A 22,270-nucleotide genomic window follows, 5' to 3' on the forward strand; every position below is an offset into this window, starting at 1 on the left:
TAACAATACACGGTTCGAAATACAGCAGATGTTCACAGCTCGACTTAAAAGCTTTTTTAAAGCAAGAAGAAACCATTTGCATTATATTAAAGTATAGAATACCATATGTTGATCATCTCATTTACATCACCAACCATTTATTGTAAATGTATAGCCCAATAATTATACATATTATTTAATGAACATTCTACTGGAAAATAATTCTGCCTCAGGTAATGAAATAATACAATACTTATTAGCCAAAATGTTAGGATATAAAAAATTCCTTTGCCTGGAGCGATTTTAGGAAAACATGGAAAACCAACATCAGGATGGCTGGACTAGGGGTTTGTAACAAGTCACAATCCTGCCCGGCAAAGACGACAATTGCTCCTTGCACATACAAACACACTTGACACCAGACATCATCTGAAGTTGCACGTAGTTAGGTGTAAAGTCAGTCTCTGAGTGTTAAATGACTCGAAACTTTTAACAATGATTATCAAATAAAAGAATCTGTAAATATGTAGTTTAGCGGTATTTGCGAAAAAAAATGTTAAAAATCCTAAAATACTTTTATTATATGCTCTTTAACTTTCTCTTTTCATTAAACCCGGCGGAGATAAGAAAATACAAATACTTTAGGATATAAAAAAAATTATTTTTCAATCACAATACCTGTGCAAACATGCGACTTTGACAATTGTTTCTTGTTTACGAGTATGAATTTTTTTTTTCCGCGACGTAGGTGAACGACTACATCATTTTCTACTAATGGCAAAGGAATTGTACCCGCCTCTAACTTAGGTGAGTTTTTAACGTTTCAAATTTTAATGTTTTATTTGTTATTTGGATATTGTTGCGCAAGTAATAAGTAAAAAAAAAAAAAAAAATTATGTGAGTTCCTACTGTTCATCCTTTGTCGCGGTTTGTTTGGTCAGGTCAGTTACATTATAAATACTTTAAACCTAAACAACCATTAAAATTAATTCACATTATTTTTAATGTCCACTTAGTATTTTGAAAATATTTATAATGTAACTGACCTGACCTAATAGACCATTTTAATTAATTAGGCATTCACGAACACACTGCAAAATAAAAAAATATAGTTTAAAAAACTAAAAAACATGCTTTTAAAGATTATCAAACTAAAAAGTAAAAAATAATTTTAAAATTAAATTTATGACAATAGTATATAAGCAATACTAGTATAAATGAGAAAAAAGCTTGAGGCGCTTTGTGCCATATTTTTTGAATATTAAGCGCCCCATGCTTTTTTCTCATTTATACTAGTATTGCTTATATACTATTGTCATAAATTTAATTTTAAAATTATTTTTTACTTTTTAGTTTGATAATCTTTAAAAGCATGTTTTTTAGTTTTTTAAACTATATTTATTTTTAACTTTTTAGTTTGATATTCTTTAAAAGCATGTTTTTTTAGTTTTTTAAACTATATTTATGTATAATTATCATAGGGAAATGAGTTACCGACACTACCTATTACCATCTGAGATAACTATTTGGAGTTGCAACGTCACAAAGAAATGGTAAAGTCTCTACGAATCATTTGCAGTTAGATGTATGGATATAATATTAGAATTTACCGGGGAAAAAAAAAAAAAATTTTTTTTCGGCGTGGCCGGGAGTAGAACCCACGATCGCTGAATCCGAAAGCTGACGTCACGGAAGTCGCGCGCCTTAGACCGCTCGGCTAACGAACGTAATGAAATGGGTGGGACATTTTACAGTGATGAGTCACTCACTCTTAGTCGAAAGAGTTACAGACGGACAGACAGAGTTACAGACGGACAGACAAACATACAGGTGAAGCTAATATAAAGCATGTAAAAATAGCGACGGTTGAATGATAGCACAAGTCTTGTATTGCAAAATAAGAACGGTGATATCTCCTTAAGTATTTGGAAATTCTTATCTCCGCCAGGTTTAATGAAAAGAGAAAGTGAAAGAGCATATAATAAAATTATTATCTGATTTTTAACATTTTTTTTCTCACAAATACTGCTAAACTACATATTTACCAAATAATCTAAATGAATTTAGATCTTTTATTCTTCTCAAAAATGAAAATACATATTGCTGACTTCTCCACCCAGCCCACAAACAACAACTAAACATAGAAAGCACAGCCTCTTTCACTTAAACAACTTTCCTACGTTCTAGAAATGTCATCGACACACTATGAAACACACATGTAAAATTATAATTATAAAAAGAACATTTAAATTAACAAAACTTTGAAAATCACACCCACATAAATAGTAACTTAGGCAACAAAGTGATAATCAGTAAACACACACTTAAGGGGTTTTATAAATAAACATAATAAAAATACCAAATTTGATTACAATACTCCAGAATGATAAAACATAAATACAAAACTAGGTCACTGGTTATAAAACCAGCTGATATACCTACTGAATGACAAAAACATAATATTTAGTCTATCAAAAAATACTCCGTACAGATGGGAACGGAAGGGGTCAGAAATGATACATGTTGAACCTGGAACCTTTGGAATAAGTGTGCAGTGTCTTACCACTGTGAAACCCGTCTACAAGAAGGGCCTTAAAGCCCGACTACAATTGCAATGACCTAAACTGTGTCCGACGGACACTGATCGCGCTGATTGGGCCACGTGACCCTCTGATGTCAAGCGTGGTGTGTGCGATAGTCCGAATCTCCCTGATCCAAATACTTTGGTCAACTTGAACTTTTGGTCCTCCTAATGTGTGTCCTTTGGTAGCATAGAACAACAAAACACTCACGATATTTGAGTTTCCGGTTCCCGTTTGAAAAGCATGCACGAGAACAACATACAAAAAAAATCCAATAACATTTACTGGGCTTTATTGACTACTTTAGAATTCGTGGAAGTTTCGGACACAGGACATCACAATTGTAGACAGAGCAGTTTTTCGTGCGACGATGTGACGTTCTTCACATTAGGATGAGGACACGGACCGCCCACATGTTCGGACTGTTGTGGACACTTTAGCCGCCACATGCAGACGACTTCGGCACTGACGAACCGAGTTTAACTTCAAAAACGACTCCGAGCAGTTAGCAACACCGTAACTGTTGCAACCAAACATTGCACAAACTTTTCCAGCCATAATAAATAAACAAAACCGCAGAAAACTTTGGAAAATACGTACATTTTAAATAGCCAAAATGCGTTAACGCCGCAGGATTAGGCGCTACAGCTAGAAAGCGCAGCAAACTTTTCTAACAACTTCCCTACGTTGTCCTACAACAATATATGATAAAATACTATCAGGTCACATACTTACGATTACAAACATACCCCCACCCAAAATATCAGGCTCATTTCAAAAGGTCAACATAACCAAAACACTTTCTTAAGGAACAAAATTACACACACATTTCTTAAACTACCACAATAAATTACCACTGTAAAACTACCACGTACTTACACGAGATCAACGGAAATACACTTTAATGAACAAGGAAAGCTTCACTTTAGAAAATAACACAATTAATAACTTAGACATGGCTGCGACGCCTAAGAAAAAAAATGGTGGGTAAATGTACCGAAATCAGAGAAACCAACTATAATGTTTGGTAAAGTTTGAAACATTAAAAAGCACATAATTATTAACAAAACTTTATCACACACGAATTGCAATCCATTTCAACACATAACATTCTCATTAAATAATTTGGAATATATGATTACACTCTTCGACTGTTTATAATTAATAAATCGAACACTTCTCGATACTGATATATCGATAGTACTTCTAAAACGGATACGATGCTGACGCCCAAGGTCATTAGATACCAGGTCGTCTCAACAGAAGAAAAACGAGTTTGGTCGTTCGGGTGTTTCCGTGATATGACGTATCCGCTAGACCTTCAAAGTAAACAAAACTGTAAAATTGCGTGCTTGTTTTGATTTTGTTTTCGTGCTGTGGTTTAGTAATGTAAAAATGCCTGCTGTTGAGAAGAAATTGGTTGCTTCATTTGTAAGAATATGGACTTTTTTAAGATTGAATGATTTCAATCGACAGCTAAGTAAAAAACGTGTTGGAAGAAGCAGCAATAAAGTGTGCAAGAAAAGGAAAAAAATTGTAACATAAATAGTAGGCTTGTAGATTTTTTGAAGGAAGTGTCATTTAATTTAGATTTAGCAAAAAAAATTGTGGGGTGTGTTTGGAGTGATAGTAATCTTTTGTATTTCATATGAAATAATTTACTTGTAAATTGCAGTCATGGATAATTTCAGAATGTGTGTTTGCTACAGAACTGTTTAACAAAAACTTATGACTTCGCAAGATAGAACTTCTAAAACTGTTGGACAGGACTAAATGTTATTGGATGTATTATGTTTGTAGGAAAACAATAAGGCTCCTGATATTTCTCATCGTTCATTGAATAAAAGCATGTTTGATGTGAACCACACCTAATGAACTTCATTTTCTGGTTTAATGAATTTGTCATTGCTTTGTTTATCTTTAAATAGCAAACATTCCATAGCTTGTCAGATCACTCATTCTTTCATTGTATTGTTTTCTTTCTCTAGTTTTTCACTAAATTGAAACCAAATAAATAACTCTGGACATATTGCAAAGAGTTGTCCCTTGTTACATTCACAAGTAATTGTCTATGTTCTTGTTATATTTACATATTTGTGCATTTTATAATTTTTAATATATTTTGTGGTCATAATTGGGCCACAGTGATTTAATGCAGTTTAACAAAATAAAAAACCTGAACCTAACCGCAGTTGTTTTCAACATGAATATAAAATATGTAGCATATCAAACTAAGGTAAATCTGTATTGTACGGATTAGCGCCAAAAAAAATCGTACAAATATGAAATAACTTTCATTATATGCTCTTTTATGTCCTCTTTTCAAAACCGCCTGCGGAGATTAAAAATTCCAATTACTTTTGGAGATATCGCCGTTCTTATTTTGCAATACAAGCCCTATGTAATCATTCAACAGGCGCCATTTTATATTTTGCCGTGTGTGCGTGAATGCATAAATAACAGAAATTTTCCATTAGGTAAGGTTAGTTACATGATAAATACTTCAAAATAAACGGAAATTAAAAATAATATCAATTAATTTTACTTGTATAGTTTTAAGTATTTATAATGTAACTGACCTGACCTAACTAAACGGGACAAAGGTAGATTAGGTCAGGTCAGCTACAGTATAAATACTTTGAAACTGAACGGACATTAAAAATAATAAAAATTAATTTTAATGGTTGTTTAGTTTTAAAGTATTTATAATGTAGCTGACCTGACCTAACAAACCGGGAAAAAGGATGAACAGTAGGAACTCACGTAATTTTCTTTTTACGTGATGTAGTCGTTCAACTACGTCGCGAAAAAAAAAAATATCATACTTGTAAACAAGCAACAATGGGAACGCGGGAAGCCTACGATTCACTCATCCTTCTGGACATACCCGAATACTCACGTTGGCAAGCCTTCTTTCAACAGACGAGAGGCGAACGCCCGATCGTGCATCTTCGTTTTTTTTTTTTGTTTATTGTAAATAAATATGCAACTCATGAAAACTAATGGTCAATTAGGTATTGTTAGCTATATTATAAATACTTGAAAACATTGTGGATGGTTGATTTGGTTAGGATAGCTACATTAAAAATACTGTGAAATCATGTTAACGGTTTCCTAGCGCTGGATAGCTACATATTAAAAAGTTATTTGCTAAGCAACCATAAAATGATTTTACAGTTATTTTAATGTAGCTATACTTACCTAATATAACCAACCATCCACAGTGTTTTAAAGTATTTTTAATTACTTCTTGCTAATTTTAAGAAAAGAAGTCTTGCCAACGTGAGTATTCGGGTATGTCCAGAAGGATGTGTGAATCGTAGGCTTCCCGCTGAACTCCGCATCAGTGCACATCACGAAAATTAAAAAATTCCATATCTCCTAAAGTATTTGGAATTTCTGATCTCCGCCGGGTTTAATGAAAAGAGGAAGTTAAAGAGCACAGAATAAAGGTATTTTCGGATTTTTTAAAAAATTTTTTAAAAAAATCGCCAAAAAATGAATATTAAAAAATTCGATATCTCCAAAAGTAATTGGAATTTTTAATCTCCGCAGGCGGTTCTGAAAAGAGGACGTAAGATAGCATACAATGAAAGTTATTTCATATTTTTACGATTTTTTTTGGCGCTAATCCGTACAATACAGATTTACCCAAACTAAGTAATTCAGATGCATGAAAAAGTTACAAATGTGTTTGTATACTTATGTAACAAGCAAGTGCACCCATGTGATATTTTGAAGGGGGGGGGGGGGGGAAGTGAGATCTGGAGGTATATGGTGTTTTAAATATTTTGGAAGACAAATGGTGATTTGTAAGTAGTAGGTACCTACATATATTTTAAATCTACGTGAAAATATTTCAGTGTTGGACGACTTACAAACTAACTTACTAACTACATTTTTGTCTTTCTCTGCCAAGGGGGGGGGGGGGGGTGCTTTGCCCCAGGTATGAGTGCCCATGGTAACAAGTAATAATCTAGTGATGTAAAATATGTCTTGTTAGCTCCAAATGAAGTATTTAGGGAGTCATGCTTAGTTTTACCTCAATTTATAACATGTATTTGTCTACCACACCAAAATTTATACTAAGCCTTATCATCATCATCATCATCATCATCATCATCATCATCCACTGTTTCCAGCCTGTGGCTGGGTCAGCCAAGTGGGTCTTGTGACTTTGTCCATTTAACAATCACATTAAAGTGTGATGACATTGAAAGCCTTGCAGTTTATATTTTATTCGTACAAATATATAGTTATGTATGTGTGTGTGTGTATGTGTATATATATATATATATATATATACATACATACACACACATACATACATACATACATGCATATGCCATATAAATTTTTAGAGATAAAGAAAATATGGTATTAATTTTCATGGCTAGCTGCCACACTAATTCTTTTTATCCAGGATTTTGTGCAAAATGACTTTTATAAAAAAAAAAACTAATGGCAACATATAATAAATAAATTTAACATTTAATAGAGGTGGTATTAACCAAAATGTAAATAATGTTATATCATTTACATAAATATCTTGGTAACAAAATTTATTTATGTACATATTTCATTAAGGAGACTTAACGCTAAACCATTTGAAACTTCGCAAATATGTAAAATTACAGAAAAAATATTAAATTACTTTTTATGTAAATGAATGTAATGAATGATCAGCTACAAGTTGGGAAAACAATTCCTACACATTTGCATTGGAAAAAGCAATTAAAGCAAAATAGTATTGAGATAATGCCTGTAGTAAAAAATAAAGTTTTGTGTATTTTTTGTCAGCTTTTTATTTATCTTTCAAATATGTGTTCATTATAAAACATACTTGAAGTGCCTATTTATGTTGATGAAATATTTAGAGAAAAAAATCATGTCAATTGATGTAGTTTGTATGACAGAACATAGTGACTAATTGTATTTGTTTTATAGCTTCTTACTCACCACAATTTATAATAGGCATAAGTAAATGTAGATTATTATGAATTACCTATATATATAGTTAAATAATGAATTTTGATGTAATGAATTATGTTCTGGGATCAGATTTGGAGTGTTGAAATATTTCTGATGAATTATTTGAGAAAAATTACCTTGTTACTGTTCCTAGCAGTAAAGAATTATGATGAGAGTATACAGACTGCATCTAATAAAATGAAAACATTTTAAGATATGGAGAAATGTGTTATGTGCATGAAAAATAATGAATATCTGATAAATTAATGGTGACTTCGAAATGCAAATCATCAATATAATCACGAGTACATTTAGTAATAAATTTAATAGTCACAAAAATAAATATTGCAAGTTTTAAAAGATGTTACACTCCTAGGATATAAACACTTACCTACAATGAAATATTTTTCACAGTAAATTATTATGTTTATTTGGCTCAGTGGTTTGTACGTAGTTATGGATTACAAGTTTCCAGGTTTAAATCCTGTCACTTAAGAATTATTATAAGTAGGTACATAAATTTTTACTACATTTTAACACACCAGAGTTATAGAGGATTATATTATTGATGGTTATTTGTTCACCTAATTGTTGTAATTACTATTATAGCTTGGTCATTTTTCACTAGGTGGTCTTACAACATTTATATATTTTTTACTAGTAACAAAAAAATAATCTTACAAACACAATCAAGGAGATTAATTACGAACATGTAAATAAACATTTATATTCACACAAATTAAGTGTAAGTTATATGTTTGTTTGCATGCTGGTTTTATATATATATATATATATATATATATATATATATATATATATACACATACACACACACACACACAAATGTACAATTTTATTCTACACAAATAAAGTTTTGCACATTTAACCTTTGAAACTAGAGGAATGTCACTGTCTACACATTTAAAAAACCTGCCTCTTTTTCTACCTCTTACAGCAGAAGTTTGGCATTTTGTGGTGAAATTTTTTGTAACTAACAGTTCAAAATATGATTACTACTGTGAACATCTGATTACAAAATAAAAAAAACTATTCTCATGCTCCATCTGCTACCAGTAGTTTAATTTTCTGGCAAATTAAAAAAATATATATTTTTTTATTCTAGTTACTCTCGTTCAAAAAAAAATTATGTTTGTCTAAACTGCAAATGATGTTTATGTGATACTGTTTCTCATTACCGGCTTAGTACAATTTTACGTTCCAATGTTAAGAGATGAAATAAAATTACCCAGCGATGTATCATGTAATAAAGACTTTGAACAATGGTCTGTGATATTTGTGTTTTAAGCCACATTACATATTTGCGGACCACTTGTTGGAAAGTATCACAAGGTAGGAATAAAGTGTTGCAGTGTTTTAGGCATGTTTTCTTCCATAAGAAGTGTTCAGGTAAATCAGAAACTGAGTATGCCTTACTGCCTGCACTATGGTGCGTAAGTAGTGGCCGTAGTGGAATACCAGCTTGGAAACATGTACCTGCCAAGAATGCCAAAATACCAAAATATTTTTATCATGGTAAATTATCTGGGAGTTTGTTTTGTAATTTTAATTTGAGATTTTATATCAAAATATAATAGTATATGTGGTAATTTTGGAGACTATTAGTTTTTGGTAAATAAGTTGGGTAAGGATTAAAATGAAAGATTAAATTAAAGAATTAATTACTTTAAAAAAATAATTGTGGTATTATTTTACACTAATAAATCTTTCACTTAGAGCTACCATTTTTCAGAATTACAGATCCTAGTTAACCTAGCAAACCTTTCACATAGTGATCATTTACCATGTTACTCAGGAGTTACCATTCTTAAGAATTACAGCTGATGGAAAGGGACATGGTTAATGGTAGGCCAGACAGCTTTAGAGTGCAGTTTAAATTTTTTACTTAAATTAATAATTATAAATGACAGGTCTGTAAGAAAATTTTCTATGCAAAATTACTAGCTCACTTAATATGAAATTAATGGTAGGAAGAGGGAGTGGTGACATGGAGTATGTACCACAGGGGAGTGCCATGGGGCCCTTGCTGTTCATAATGAAAGATGTCTGGGAAAGCATGATGAGTAGATTAAGATTGTTCGTAGGTGACTGTGATATACAAAACCTTGGGAGGAGTGGCACATCTATAAGATGAAATTAGAGTGTTGGTCAAGGAATAATGGAATGGGGATAAATGTAAACAAAAAATAGATGGTTAGAATCACAAGAAATAGAAACATAGACAAGCAAGTATATTACTGGAATATATTGCAGGAGATTCTGTAAGCAATAGATGATTACAAGTATCTGGGATTAACACTACAGAGAGACCTAGACTGGAAAGAAAAAAAAAAGCGGACGGTGAAGAAGGGAGTAGGGGTCTGGGGTTAACTGCTATGACACTAAAGGAGAGATATAAAAGTCAATGAAAAGGCATCTTCCATGCTGGTGATAACCAGATATGGAATACACCACAGGAATTTGGAACTCGTACCTAGCGATGGACATTTAAGAGTTGACGTTGTCTGGCCGACGACCACCCCAGAGCCCGACCTGCACCCGCCAGTATACGCTCCCGCTAACGGAACACACCCCTGGCCATGGCCCACCCGAGTCAGGCGACCCGAACAGCAATTAAAGACAAAGCCGCGGAAACCTGAGTAGACAAGAGAAGAACCGTACCCATTCCTCCTGAAACATTAAATGAGGATTTTAGCGACAATAAAATCTCTTCCAGAGACACCCGTTTGGAGTCTAGCGTAATGAGGTCACGCCTGGCGCGAGAGAGGCCGAGCCTCCCTCGGACGCCATGCCAGTTCGGCAGTTCAGCGCAGCTCATGGACCGGGGCGGACCTACGTCCCACGGAGAGGCAACATCCTTTGTCTACATTGAAAGTAACGTCCGGTAAATATAGTCACTAATTAACCAAACCCCTTTTATTACTTAACCTCTCCGTGAGTACCCGGTCCCTTTTTTCGGTCCAGGACCTAATCCGGCCGCATCAACTTAAGGACACCCCGCACCACACTTGATCAGCGGGGCTGCTCTTCAGCATACGGCACGGGCCGTCTCCCGCAACGTACAGAACTTTATTTAAGGTCACGCGCACGGCGCTGACCACAAACCCGCAAGGGAACTTGGACAAACTTAATTGCGGTGCGTGTTTCACCACAGTGGGCACAACACCCGCGCCGAGACATTTGCATACGGGATTGGCCGTCTCCAATCGCGCACCCCCTTCATTCAGTGTATTTTTGTATCCCGTGTTTTGTATTGCTAACTTACGTTACCCGAGTAACGAGTGCCACGGAACTTGTGCGCACCCCCTTAATTCAGTGTAATTTTGTATCCCGTATTGTGTATTGCTAACTTACGTTACCCGAGTAACGAGTGCCACGTAACCTGCACGCGCCCCTTAATTCAGTGTATTTTGTGTCCCGCCTTTGTGTTACGAAATTACGTTACCTGCGTACCCAGTGAGACGTCTGAGACATAACAGCATCCGAGGCCACGTAACGCGGAACACAAACAATACGGCGCCACGGAATAACAAGTAAAACCCCCCCGGGGACCTCTGTAGAGTGTTGTATTGTGTACGACTCGCTCCTCTGAATAAAAGGTACGACACCGCCACCTCAACTCCACGTCTCTTATTTAAAATCATCTCACGCAACACCGCCGCCGGCCCTAGTGGGCCACGCAGGGGCACATACATCCACGACCCCAAATTCATGACTAGAAACGAGCTAGTCTGGCGCCCACCCGGACAACACAGATCAAGAACTGCCTTTTCCCACTAGGAGCCACACCGGGACTCGAGCCCGAGACCCCGGACGACGGCAGAGTTATAAAGGTACAATGCAAGGTAGTGAGATAAGTGACAAATATCGTAGGAGAAACGATGACGGAAGAAGGAAGATGCATAGACCATCAGTGATGATGATGGAGCTTGTGTGGGACACACTGTAAAGGAGGAGAAAGAAAGAATGGTGAAATAGTTTAAGGTAATTAAAGGGAGGGGATTTTGGAAAGCTGAGAGTTAAAGGGCAGAGGGATCACATGTGGAAGATCCACAGGTTAGAATGCAATGGATTAGACAAAATCATATTACTGCACACAAATATGAAATTTGGTAGTTAAAGGGCCATTAAATATTCTTAAAATATTTTTTGGAGGATAGTCATTACCATAAAACTTGTTATATTGTATGATACTCTTAATACACTTACAAAGTTTGTTTACTAATGCAAATGAACATAACATGTTGACACTTAAACATCTAGCAAGGAAGCTAAATGTAATATTGAATATAATTACTTATCAATGGTAACAAGCATAAACAAATTAGCATTAAATAACACAATGTTGTGAATATTGCAAGAACAGCACGCATCACAATGTTTACCAACAACACCAGTTTAGATTTTAAAATACACATTTGAGTCTAATTTACAATTAAATAACTGACAACATAACAAAGATTAAATATATTACTAGCGGAAACACGTGATACATTTAACCTATACATAAATTACATCAGTCTATGTGAATCGGAAAATTTAAGAAAGTGCCATTTAGACACGTGATTAATTTGAATTCCCGCGGCAATATGGTCTAGCATGTACGTCAGACGCGATTGACCAATAACAGTAAAATAGCGGGATGAGATGACCTGGTATCTATTGACCTTGGCTGACGCCTTTAGATTTTCATTTACACACGTTTCAAAATCAAAATATAAAACCACAAACCTAAACACACACACGAATAGTTTCTAAAAACAAAAAACCAAAAAGACACGACAGATAATTCCTCTAATTTTTTAAACTATATTAAACACACCGTAACATCGATTTTTTGTAAGATTTTATAAAAAAAAAAATCAGAAATACCTAATGAATAAATTAAGAGGAGATAATACGATGAAAAAGGACTAACGAAGTTTCTTGATTTGATAGATAAAATATGTTGTCACGACACTAGTGAAATTAAGTACAACATTAATAAAAATAAAATATCAATGAAATCTTTGACAAAGAAAATGATCAAAATTTAAAACCATAAGAGCTTGACTATGAATAATTGACATTTTATGCCCCTTTGACATTGGTTGATAATATGATGTGTCGTTGAAAAGTATTGATGGGATAAAATGGGAAGGGGGAATGAAATAACATGAGAAAAGCCACTGACACACATTCTGCCACATTTCCCACTTACCTAAAATCCGAGTTGCAACCCTGCCGCCAATCAAATTCGGGATACCATAGTGGGATTAGTGATGCAACTATTCAACCACTATGCCCCCATGATATATTTGTAGAAATATTATATAATCAACAGAAATTAATACCTTTAACATGCTATTTATTTTTTTAACAAATTGATCCTACAAAACATTTGCTGGTGAGTGGTACCAGAAACTGTACTACTTCTCTGATGGGATCAGAAATGAGAAAAATATCTAACTAATAATTTTATTCATTAATTTTATTTTTTTAAGCAACTCACCATTGTACATACTCATGGTCCTCCTTGCAGTTTGTTGTGCAACTGTTGCTGCATGGTAGTTCTTCCCATTAACCCTGGTTTTGGAAACATTTTTTTTGGACTTTACCTGTAATGACAATAATAAGCAATGGGGTCTTACATGTTTTCATTATAACAAGTATTATATACTGCTAGCAGCCTATTATGCATGGCAGTCAGTAAGGAATCTACTTTTTGAGGGGACATAAAATCTCTCTTCTGAAACTTTTGTAACGTTAACATGGAAAGACAAATGGGTTGTTTAGCGTTTTACATTCCCTCCAGATGATAACATGTTGATTATCAGGTTCCAAATGGAACACGACTCAAGAGATCTCAACGAATCTCCATTCAACGTGCCCCAATCCGTGATGTTTCTCCCCCAGTTTGTATGAGCTGTACGGAGCTCTCTTTTTAATGGAACACACACCATGTGGCTACACGCATGGAGGCCACCTGCATGAAGACAATTACATACTGTTTGAGATGACACACTGGGTCCTGTTGCAGTAGATTTGTATCCGGATCCCTGTTCTGACGGGCTGTCAATTAAAGAGATATCAGTCCTCCCTCATGGTTGTTGCTTGTGGATGACCTTGACCTTACCTTCCTCAAACACTTCCTGTTGTTTGGCAACTAGTCCATAGTCTGTAAATCAAACTATGCAACACCCCAATGGCATGTGCTACCTCAGTTGTGTCTTCCCAGCTTCAATCCTTATAGCTCTCCAAGACAAAGATTGTGATTTCATGTTGTCGCAGCTTTGAGTTCTCCAACTTAACAAAATCACTACCCACAGACAACTACCCCCCCCCCCCCCTTCCACGTGCACATACATACGTACAGACACACACACACATGCAGGCACACACATAAGCATACAGACACCCACATTATATACTGCTTGTGACTCATACTGCTGCTGAAAACACATTTTGGTTGATCCCCTAAAAATTTTGATAAGTTTAGATAATATCAAGGGGTAGAGATAAGATCAAAAAAAATCTTGGTTTCATTTTTTTGCCATAAAAAATGTATATTATTTGATTTTAAATATTCAGTATATAATTTACTGGAATGCTCTAAAAGTTAATACTAACTAGCTCTACAAATAGTTAAGTTGTCAAGGCATTGGTGTTTTAATATTGAAATAATTTTTGGAAATGACTACAAGTGTAATAATATAATCAATAGACACTATGTTAAACTTTTGTAAAACTCTTAATGTGTGATCTCTGCTTAAATGAAAGAAAATCTTCAATGTAAACAATAAAAATATTATTGTGATGTAAGGGTACATAACTGTAATATACATGTACACCTTTGCATAAAAATAAAACTTTATTTACTGTACAGTCCCTGTCGCCGAGAGGCCATTTTGGAGCCCAAAGTTGCTTTGTTACTTCGTGAAAAATATTTTTTTTTGAAATGCTAATTTTGTCTTGAAAACATTACTAAATCTGTTTTTAAATATTTAAAAGCCATTTTCACATTTATATAACCTCGTGTTATGTAAAACTACGAACAGGCAACGGTATTGTTTGAAATTTTGAATTGCAGCATATGATTGGTCACCATCTAGGCAGACGGCGTTTCAAATATTTGTTCAAATATTTGGAGCGCCGCAGCCCGATGCATGCTGGGAATTTGGAACGTCAAAAAGGTTTCGTTTTTGATCCGTTGACACAATCAGCATCTCCCATATCAGGGAAGGTTTCATTTTGAACAAATAACATGTGAAAAGTGTTTTGTGATGCCAAAATACAATAAAATATTGCGAAATAAGTGAAATTTAACTGTGCAATTGAATGCAGGAAATTCCACGAGTTGGCAACGTTAATCTATATAAATATATCCTGCAGTAGCTAAGGTAGGCCCGATTGCATTTCAGTTAGGCCACTAACAATGCACATACTAAAGATGCTTTGCTGTTTTAACTAACTAATACACACTGATAATTGCTGGTGAACTGGCTAAGCACCAAATGAATGTAAAGTTAAAAACTTAGTTGACGTAACTGACGGAACACAAACATAAGAAGTCCCGATTTAGTTTTGACTGCTGCACCGAATTTGAACTAGTTCGGCAGACTATTTGAAAACCCTAAAATTTTTTGAAAATATTCAAATTTTATTGCAATTTGGATTCTAAACTCACCTAATTTTCATCTGACAGAACTTTTATGTAGTGTGCTCATCATACTGGCCACGCTAGATAGTATACTATGTCATTTGGTTTTTCTTTGTGATATTGGAGTAATCATTATCTTGGTTAAGTATCTTTAATACATGTTATACAATATTTTTTTAAGGAGTTGTTGATTGAGTCGACCAGAACAGCTCTCGCAGGAACAATCCAGTTATCAATAATTCTAAATATTTTCTAAAATATTATTTATATATTAAAGAGAAGTTTTCTTGATTTTTATATTCACATATTTTAAAGGAAGGGATGTTAAAATTTTGCTATAGCCATACTGAGTAAGAGTAAACATACAGTGAGTGGCATCACAAGTAGGGCCATTTCAATCTTAACTGTTTGTGCAGCTCAATAGTGGCAAAAAAATATTTAAAAAATTGAAACCTACATGGTATCTTGCTGTTCTATTCCCCCCCCCCACCCATTTCAAATATCTCATACATATTATGAAAACAATATTATTATATTAATTCAAATATGAAAGAAAAAAAAGCTACAATATTTATGGACTTTTGTAAATAATTTTTATACCTTTTCTGGATTTCGTGTAAAAATGGTAGGCATTGCTCCTTCACGGAGCCTTTCAGTTTGACCAGTACGATCAAAATATTTCTCCTCAAAGTGGTTTGAGCACAGAACAGATTGTTGGTCAGGATTCCATTGTGGTCCATGTGTAGCATCAGCCCAAGCTCTCCTCAGTATTTTATCTCTAGGAAACCTGCAAAGAGTAACATCACATCTGTTAATAATTACTTGTCATTTTTTTATTTGGTTGAACCCACAGATATGGTTAAAACTTAGATTCCTGCACGTATTTTAACTTTATAAGACATTTTCCATTAATTTAATGTCAACTTAGATGTATGTAATCATTACAAAAGTAAAGTTTGGATTCCCTAGGCTACACATATAAATCCTGCCTGCTGTGTGCCCCGCTATTGTAGTGCGCGTGCCGGCATTACCGCAGCTGTCAGTGTGTAATTCATCATTTAGAAACAGTACATTTAAAAAAAATGGGTAGCGTAGCATGTGCCGAGGGTATAATGTCTCCTTTTTCAGGTAATGCTGAGACAGACTTGTGATTTTTTTTAATGTAGTCATAATGTGTGATATCACTTCCAGCTGCGCGCATGGAAGTGGCGTATCTGGGGACCAGCTTCAGTCCAGGTCGAGCCACTGTCGGGGACGAATGCTATCTCGTGGAGCCCCACAACATTTTGCCGTATAAATATTTCAAAATCTTATAATTAACATTTCATTTCTTTTGGAACTCAACGCGTGCCCTAATGTTTTTGCATGGGTACCAAATCTCCCCTCCGTAATTACGAAACTTAACGCAGCGTAGCACATGACAAGCCACTACTTTTGGAACCGGCCGATTCTGGAAGCTCGTTTTTGTCAAACACATCTGCGCATTGGCTACTGCTTCTGGACTGGAGCTTTTAGGCCAAGTAATTCCATCAAAATTTCTAATGCTAATTGTTGGCATCTACATGTAGTAGAATTATCAGTGCAATCCAACATCAATCAAAAGACATGGACTACTGATCTGCGAGTATCTTTCCGACATAGATAGCTTTTCTGTATAAACAGGGAGACGGTCAGTGTTGATATGTCATCCAGAATAGGGGCGTGCTCGCGGGCCTGAACATGTGAGCCAGCTAGCTTTTTTTTCACTCTCCAGGAGACTACAAGGGCAAAACAGTTCACGTACCCACCTCCACACCCTATCCAACAGCAGACCTGCCAACATTCAAATTAAAAAAATCATGAGGTCCTCGATGAAAATGTTCAGGCCCATAAATACAGGTTAGATATAAAAAACAACAAATGAGAATCTTTAAATTTAAGTGACATACCTGTACATATGTTACATGGTCTGTGCTTCAAAATTTATTTCAACAAATTATAGGTTGCAGATTTAATTTAGTTGAACATAATTTAGCGCTGTCATGTAGTGATCATGCAGGGCTGCAACTAAAAAAGATGTAAAATAACATTCTGCTCGTGTAACACTATCACTGTTCACAGCAAAATTAATTTTTTTATTGGTAGCAATACACTTCACGTGTTTGTTGTGTTTGTTGTGTTTTTTTGTAGCGACATGTTTCACAATGTCTCCTCTTCCACTATGCGAGATAGAAAAATCAGCACGGCACACACTACAAAACGCAAAATTTCTTCCTTTACATGACGAGTATTGATGGAAACTTGTTACTGTAAGCTTTCGTAAAACTTGTTTTGTAACTTTTACAAACAAAATCTTGGGGCCCCGAAAAATCGTGAGGAAACACTATTTTGGCGTGAGGGCGTGAGATGGACCTTAAAATCGTGAGCCTCACACCAAAATCGTGAGAGTTGGCAGGTCTGCAACAGGATTTCACAGTATTTTTTAATGTAGCTGACTGAACCTAACTAAGTATTCTCATGATTTGAAACAATTTATATTTCTGAATTTAAGGACTTTTTAAGCCTAAAGGATTATTAAAAAGTGCGGCTTAAAGGATGTCAGCCATTCTTGTTGTCATTTTGAACAGTTGCAAGGCTCCTTACAGAATCACTGATCCAGCCTTTCTTGAAAGGCCGAGTTGTTAGTGTCCTTACATGCACTTTTGTGGCCTTTAGAGGTTTATGAAGCCATCTTTTGGTTAAAATTTAATGATAGTTTGTTCCTTAGGGGATGGATATTATACAAATACTTTTACTCTAGCACAGCCTGTTAAAAGTTGGTCGTACTAATGTGCATGTAGCCATTTTGAGTCATGATTTTTACAAATATTCAGCAAAACCAAATAATAACCCACTAAAGAAAATAATGTAGCATAAATGTTATTGGTCAAATTAAATTATTTTTGTTATCTAAAAATATTAAAAATACTTATAATGAGCATTAACTACCCCTCGGTTCACCTTTCAATAATTTTATTTAAGTTTCTATTTGTCTCTAGTTAAGTTATCATTTAGACTTATGATTTTTTTAAACAAATCTTTGCCAAAAATAAGAAGTAATATTTAAAAGAAATGATTCTGTAGCTAAAGAATGTAGGGGGCACACCAGTGGGTACGAGTGTCACATCTCTAGAAATCTCTATTTTAATGGGTGCAAATAGGGATACATCAGCTTCTCTTATGAGAATTTTGAAGCAATGCAAGATGGTCATGTCCACTACGATGCACATTTAACAGATCCCTTAGCTAAGAGATCCATTGGGTTGGTATTCTGGTGGAGCTAAAGAACATTCTACATCATCACTTGAGAACTTTATTTTGGTAATAAATAGGTAAGAAAATGTGTTGAATATATTATGCCAAAAATTAATTTAGTTTGATTATGTTTGCATGATGGAGTTAAGCTATAAACATCACTGTCCCAATTCTGGAGAAAAACATTTTTTTTTCTGCATTTAATTTTGGAATTTCTATGCTAACAAGGATTATATTCTGTTAATAGATCTTTTTAATTACACTAAATCAAATTTTTGAAGACTAAAACAATAAAAATAATCAAAGGAATGGGATTTATTAATTAGTAAATAAAAGAACATTAAATTTGCGAGGTCTAAAACCACCAACATATCCAAAGGAATGGGGTTAAGTTTATGTTCATCGTAGCCAGGCCGTTCTGATAGTTGTTTTGTGAAAGTACTTATTGCTGTTAACTAACAATTAGTTAATATTTGTTGATTATGGCCTGGGCCTTCAGGTGTGTGTGTATATATATATATATATATATATATATATATATATATATATATATGTGTGTGTGCTTCAGGTGTTGGTCTTTTACTACACTAATGCCAAAATAGTAAGCATTTAAAAGCGAACTCTTGCAGGAGCACTGATATGTAACATTTCTATACCATATTTCATATTATTTACACGACGTTAACACCACAATAATGGTACTGTTTTACGTAATTCGTAAAAATGAACCTGGTTAAAATTCATTGTTAAAAATTATACAACATGGTGGCATAGGAATTTCAAATAACTCTTATTTACTACAGCTATTTGTTCATCGCGAACTGCTGAAGACTCATTGTTAACGAGCCTCTTATTTTATTTCATAAGGCAACACAGTACTACAAACAACACCCAAGGCATAAACAATACTGAATGAGATTCGAATCTAACTTCACCTCAGTATAAACAATCCGTTTTTAGCGGCCAGCGAGCTAAGCAATCAAAAATTTAGTTTACTCTACATACCTACCTGTGTAAAGAAACATATTTTTCTAATGAACCACTGTTATTCCCGCAACTGGCAGCAGCACACCGAACCATACTTCAACCGCTCTTTACTGTACATCGACTATTTCAATATGTAATTCTACTCGACACGATGACATCGAAACGTGTATGGCGCACAAGGTTTAACCAAATAACATGATCAGTTATATGAATACCAAAAAGGGTGAAATTACTTATATAAAAGTAGAATTGCGTGACAATATTTATTTGCAGATAAAATGTAAAACTATTTTTTGTTATAATTATTCTATAAACCTGATAAGGAAGAAAAATAATTACTGCAATACTTATCTTACAAGCTAAATAAATTAATTTAGGCACTAGCGATGAACATTAAATATGATGACAAATAAAAACAACTAAATAAAAAACACATATCTGTTACTTTTGGTTAAATTTAATTTCTCATTTCACCTATAAAATGACAAGGGAGGGAGAGAAAATGTTGACGGCCATAGAAGAAAGAGGATATAGACGGGTATTACACGCTCAGTCTAGCGCTCGTTGGTCTGGCGTCAGTTTAGAAGCCCTATTCTTGACGCTGCCGGAATAATTCCGGTAGCGGAATGATCCGCAAGTTTCAACCCGCTAGACAGCTAAATGTCTATTCTTGAAACTGATACTGCTACTACCGGAATCAACATTGTCGGGTTTATGAAATGTCTTTATGGAAGTGTGGCAACGTTCAATATTGTGTTGACGTCACTGGTAGAAGGCCAATCACAACGAGGGAAGGACCATTTATTATTAAAAGTTAAATGTTTTCATTATACTCGTATCTTTTCTCTAGTTGATGGACGTGGAGGTTATGTAATATGTATAATAAATATAAAACTAATAATTAAAAATGAATGGTATGGCTTATATTAAAAAAAATCGGGGAAATATAACTGAGCTGAACTTAGCTCTATCCTGCGTCTCTATCCGGCCGCCCGGGACTGAGAGCTTGGAACAACAACAGCCTAAGTCATTCCACGCAAATACGGCAATTACCATCCAAGTTTTAATTTTTTTCCGAGAGAATGAGCAGTCATAACGTTGAAACACTTACAAGGTGACATAAATACATCTGTTTACTATAAATAAAAATTAAATTTACTGTGTAAACCAACGTACAGGTTGTCCCAAGTACTCTGAAAGCCACCAAAGTGTTGTTTTATGTTGCGTATTTCACAAATGAAGGTGACCCAAAATCCTCCAAGATATATACCTTTGAATATTCAAAGATATATACAGACCAAAATAATACATAGGGGTGTTCCTACAGGTGTCCTTAATAAATAAAAAATAAATTTGGATAGAATTACAATGTATCCGTTGCAACAGAGCCTCTTAGGGTGTCCAAAGTGTGCTTTTTAAGGTATTTAACAGAAAACTTTATTTTTTTTCGAAACTTTGGCCTAAACGTAACGCCACGGCAGGTACATAGGACCTTTCCTCTATGATCCTTCTAACAAAAAATATTAATTTTCAGAGGTAAGCCTCGTACGAGACTCTCCAGGGCCTCCTAGGGCCTCCAAAGTGTGGTTTTTAACGAACTTATCACAAACATTAATTTTTTACATCACTTTTTGCCGCTGGAAGTGACAGACATGGCATATAGGGGTGTTCCTACAGGTGTCCTTAAAAAATAAAAAATAAATTTGGAAAGAATTACAACGTATCCGTTGCACAAGGCCCTCTTAGGGTGTCCAAAGTGTGGTTTTTAAAATATTTAACAGAAAACTTTATTTTTTTTCGTAACTTTGGCCTACACGTAACGCCACGGCAGGTACATAGGACCTTTCCTCTATGATACTTCTTACAAAAAAATATTAATTTCCAGAGGTAAGCCCCGTACGAGACTCTCCAGGGCCTCCTAGGGCCTCCAAAGTGTGGTTTTTAACGAACTTATCACAAACATTATTTTTTAACATCAACTCGTAAAAAACCACACTTTGGAGGCCCTAGGAGAATCTCGTACGGGGGTTACCTCTGGAAATTAATATTTTTTTGTTAGAAGGATCATAGAGGAAAGGTCCTATGTACCTGCCGTGGCGTTACGTGTAGGCCAAAGTTTCGAAAAAAAATAAAGTTTTCTGTTAAATCCCTTAAAAACCACACTTTGGACACCCTAAGAGGGCCTTGTACAACGGATACGATGTAATTCTTTCCAAATTTATTTTTTATTTATTAAGAACACCTGCAGGAACACCCCGATATACTATTTCTATCACTTCCAGTGGAAGAAGTTGATGTAAAAAAATTATGTTTGTGATAAGTTCGTAAAAAACCACACTTTGGAGGCCCTAGGAGGCCCTGGAGAATCTCGTACGGGGGTTACCTCTGTAAATTAATATTTTTTTGTAAGAAGGATCATAGAGGAAAGGTCCTATGTACCTGCCGTTGCGTTACGTGTAGGCCAAAGTTTCGAAAAAAAATAAAGTTTTCTGTTAAATACCTTAAAAACAACACTTTGGACACCCTACGAGGGCCTTGTGCAACGGATACGTTGTAAATCCTTCCAAATTTATTTTTTATTTATTAAGGACACCTGTATGAACATCCCTATATATTATTTTGGTCTGTATATCTCTTGGAGGAGTTTGGGTCATCTTCATTTTTGAAATACGCAACATAAAACAACCTTTTGGTTGCGCTCAGAGTCCTTGGGACAACCTGTACGTTGGTTTACACAGTAAATTTAATTTTTATTAATAGTAAACAAATGTATTTATGTCATCTTGTAACTGCTTCAACGTTATGACTGCTCATTCTCTTG

At 34.8% G+C, this 22,270-nt stretch overlaps 1 protein-coding gene across 9 annotated transcripts in view; it reads right to left on the reverse strand.

Annotated features, from left to right (window-relative positions):
- Nucleotides 1–22,270, reverse strand: part of LOC134543136 (zinc finger protein 569-like) — a 58,709-nt gene that overhangs the window by 19,541 nt on the left and 16,898 nt on the right. For 4 of the 9 annotated variants that reach the window (XM_063387985.1, XM_063387977.1, XM_063387978.1 and 1 more), the window contains exons 3-4: nucleotides 15,790–15,976; nucleotides 13,042–13,147 (exon numbers count right to left, since the gene is read on the reverse strand). In XM_063387985.1, the coding sequence (XP_063244055.1) occupies nucleotides 13,042–13,147; nucleotides 15,790–15,976 (293 nt within the window). Of the gene's footprint in view, nucleotides 1–3,161; nucleotides 3,414–3,440; nucleotides 6,845–13,041; nucleotides 13,148–15,789; nucleotides 15,977–19,467; nucleotides 19,751–22,270 lie in introns of those variants that run through there. The other 5 variants (XM_063387982.1, XM_063387980.1, XM_063387981.1 and 2 more) reach the window with 5 other exon arrangements.

Source organism: Bacillus rossius (assembly GCF_032445375.1).
Source record: "Bacillus rossius redtenbacheri isolate Brsri chromosome 9 unlocalized genomic scaffold, Brsri_v3 Brsri_v3_scf9_2, whole genome shotgun sequence".
NCBI lineage: Eukaryota > Metazoa > Arthropoda > Insecta > Phasmatodea > Bacillidae > Bacillus > Bacillus rossius.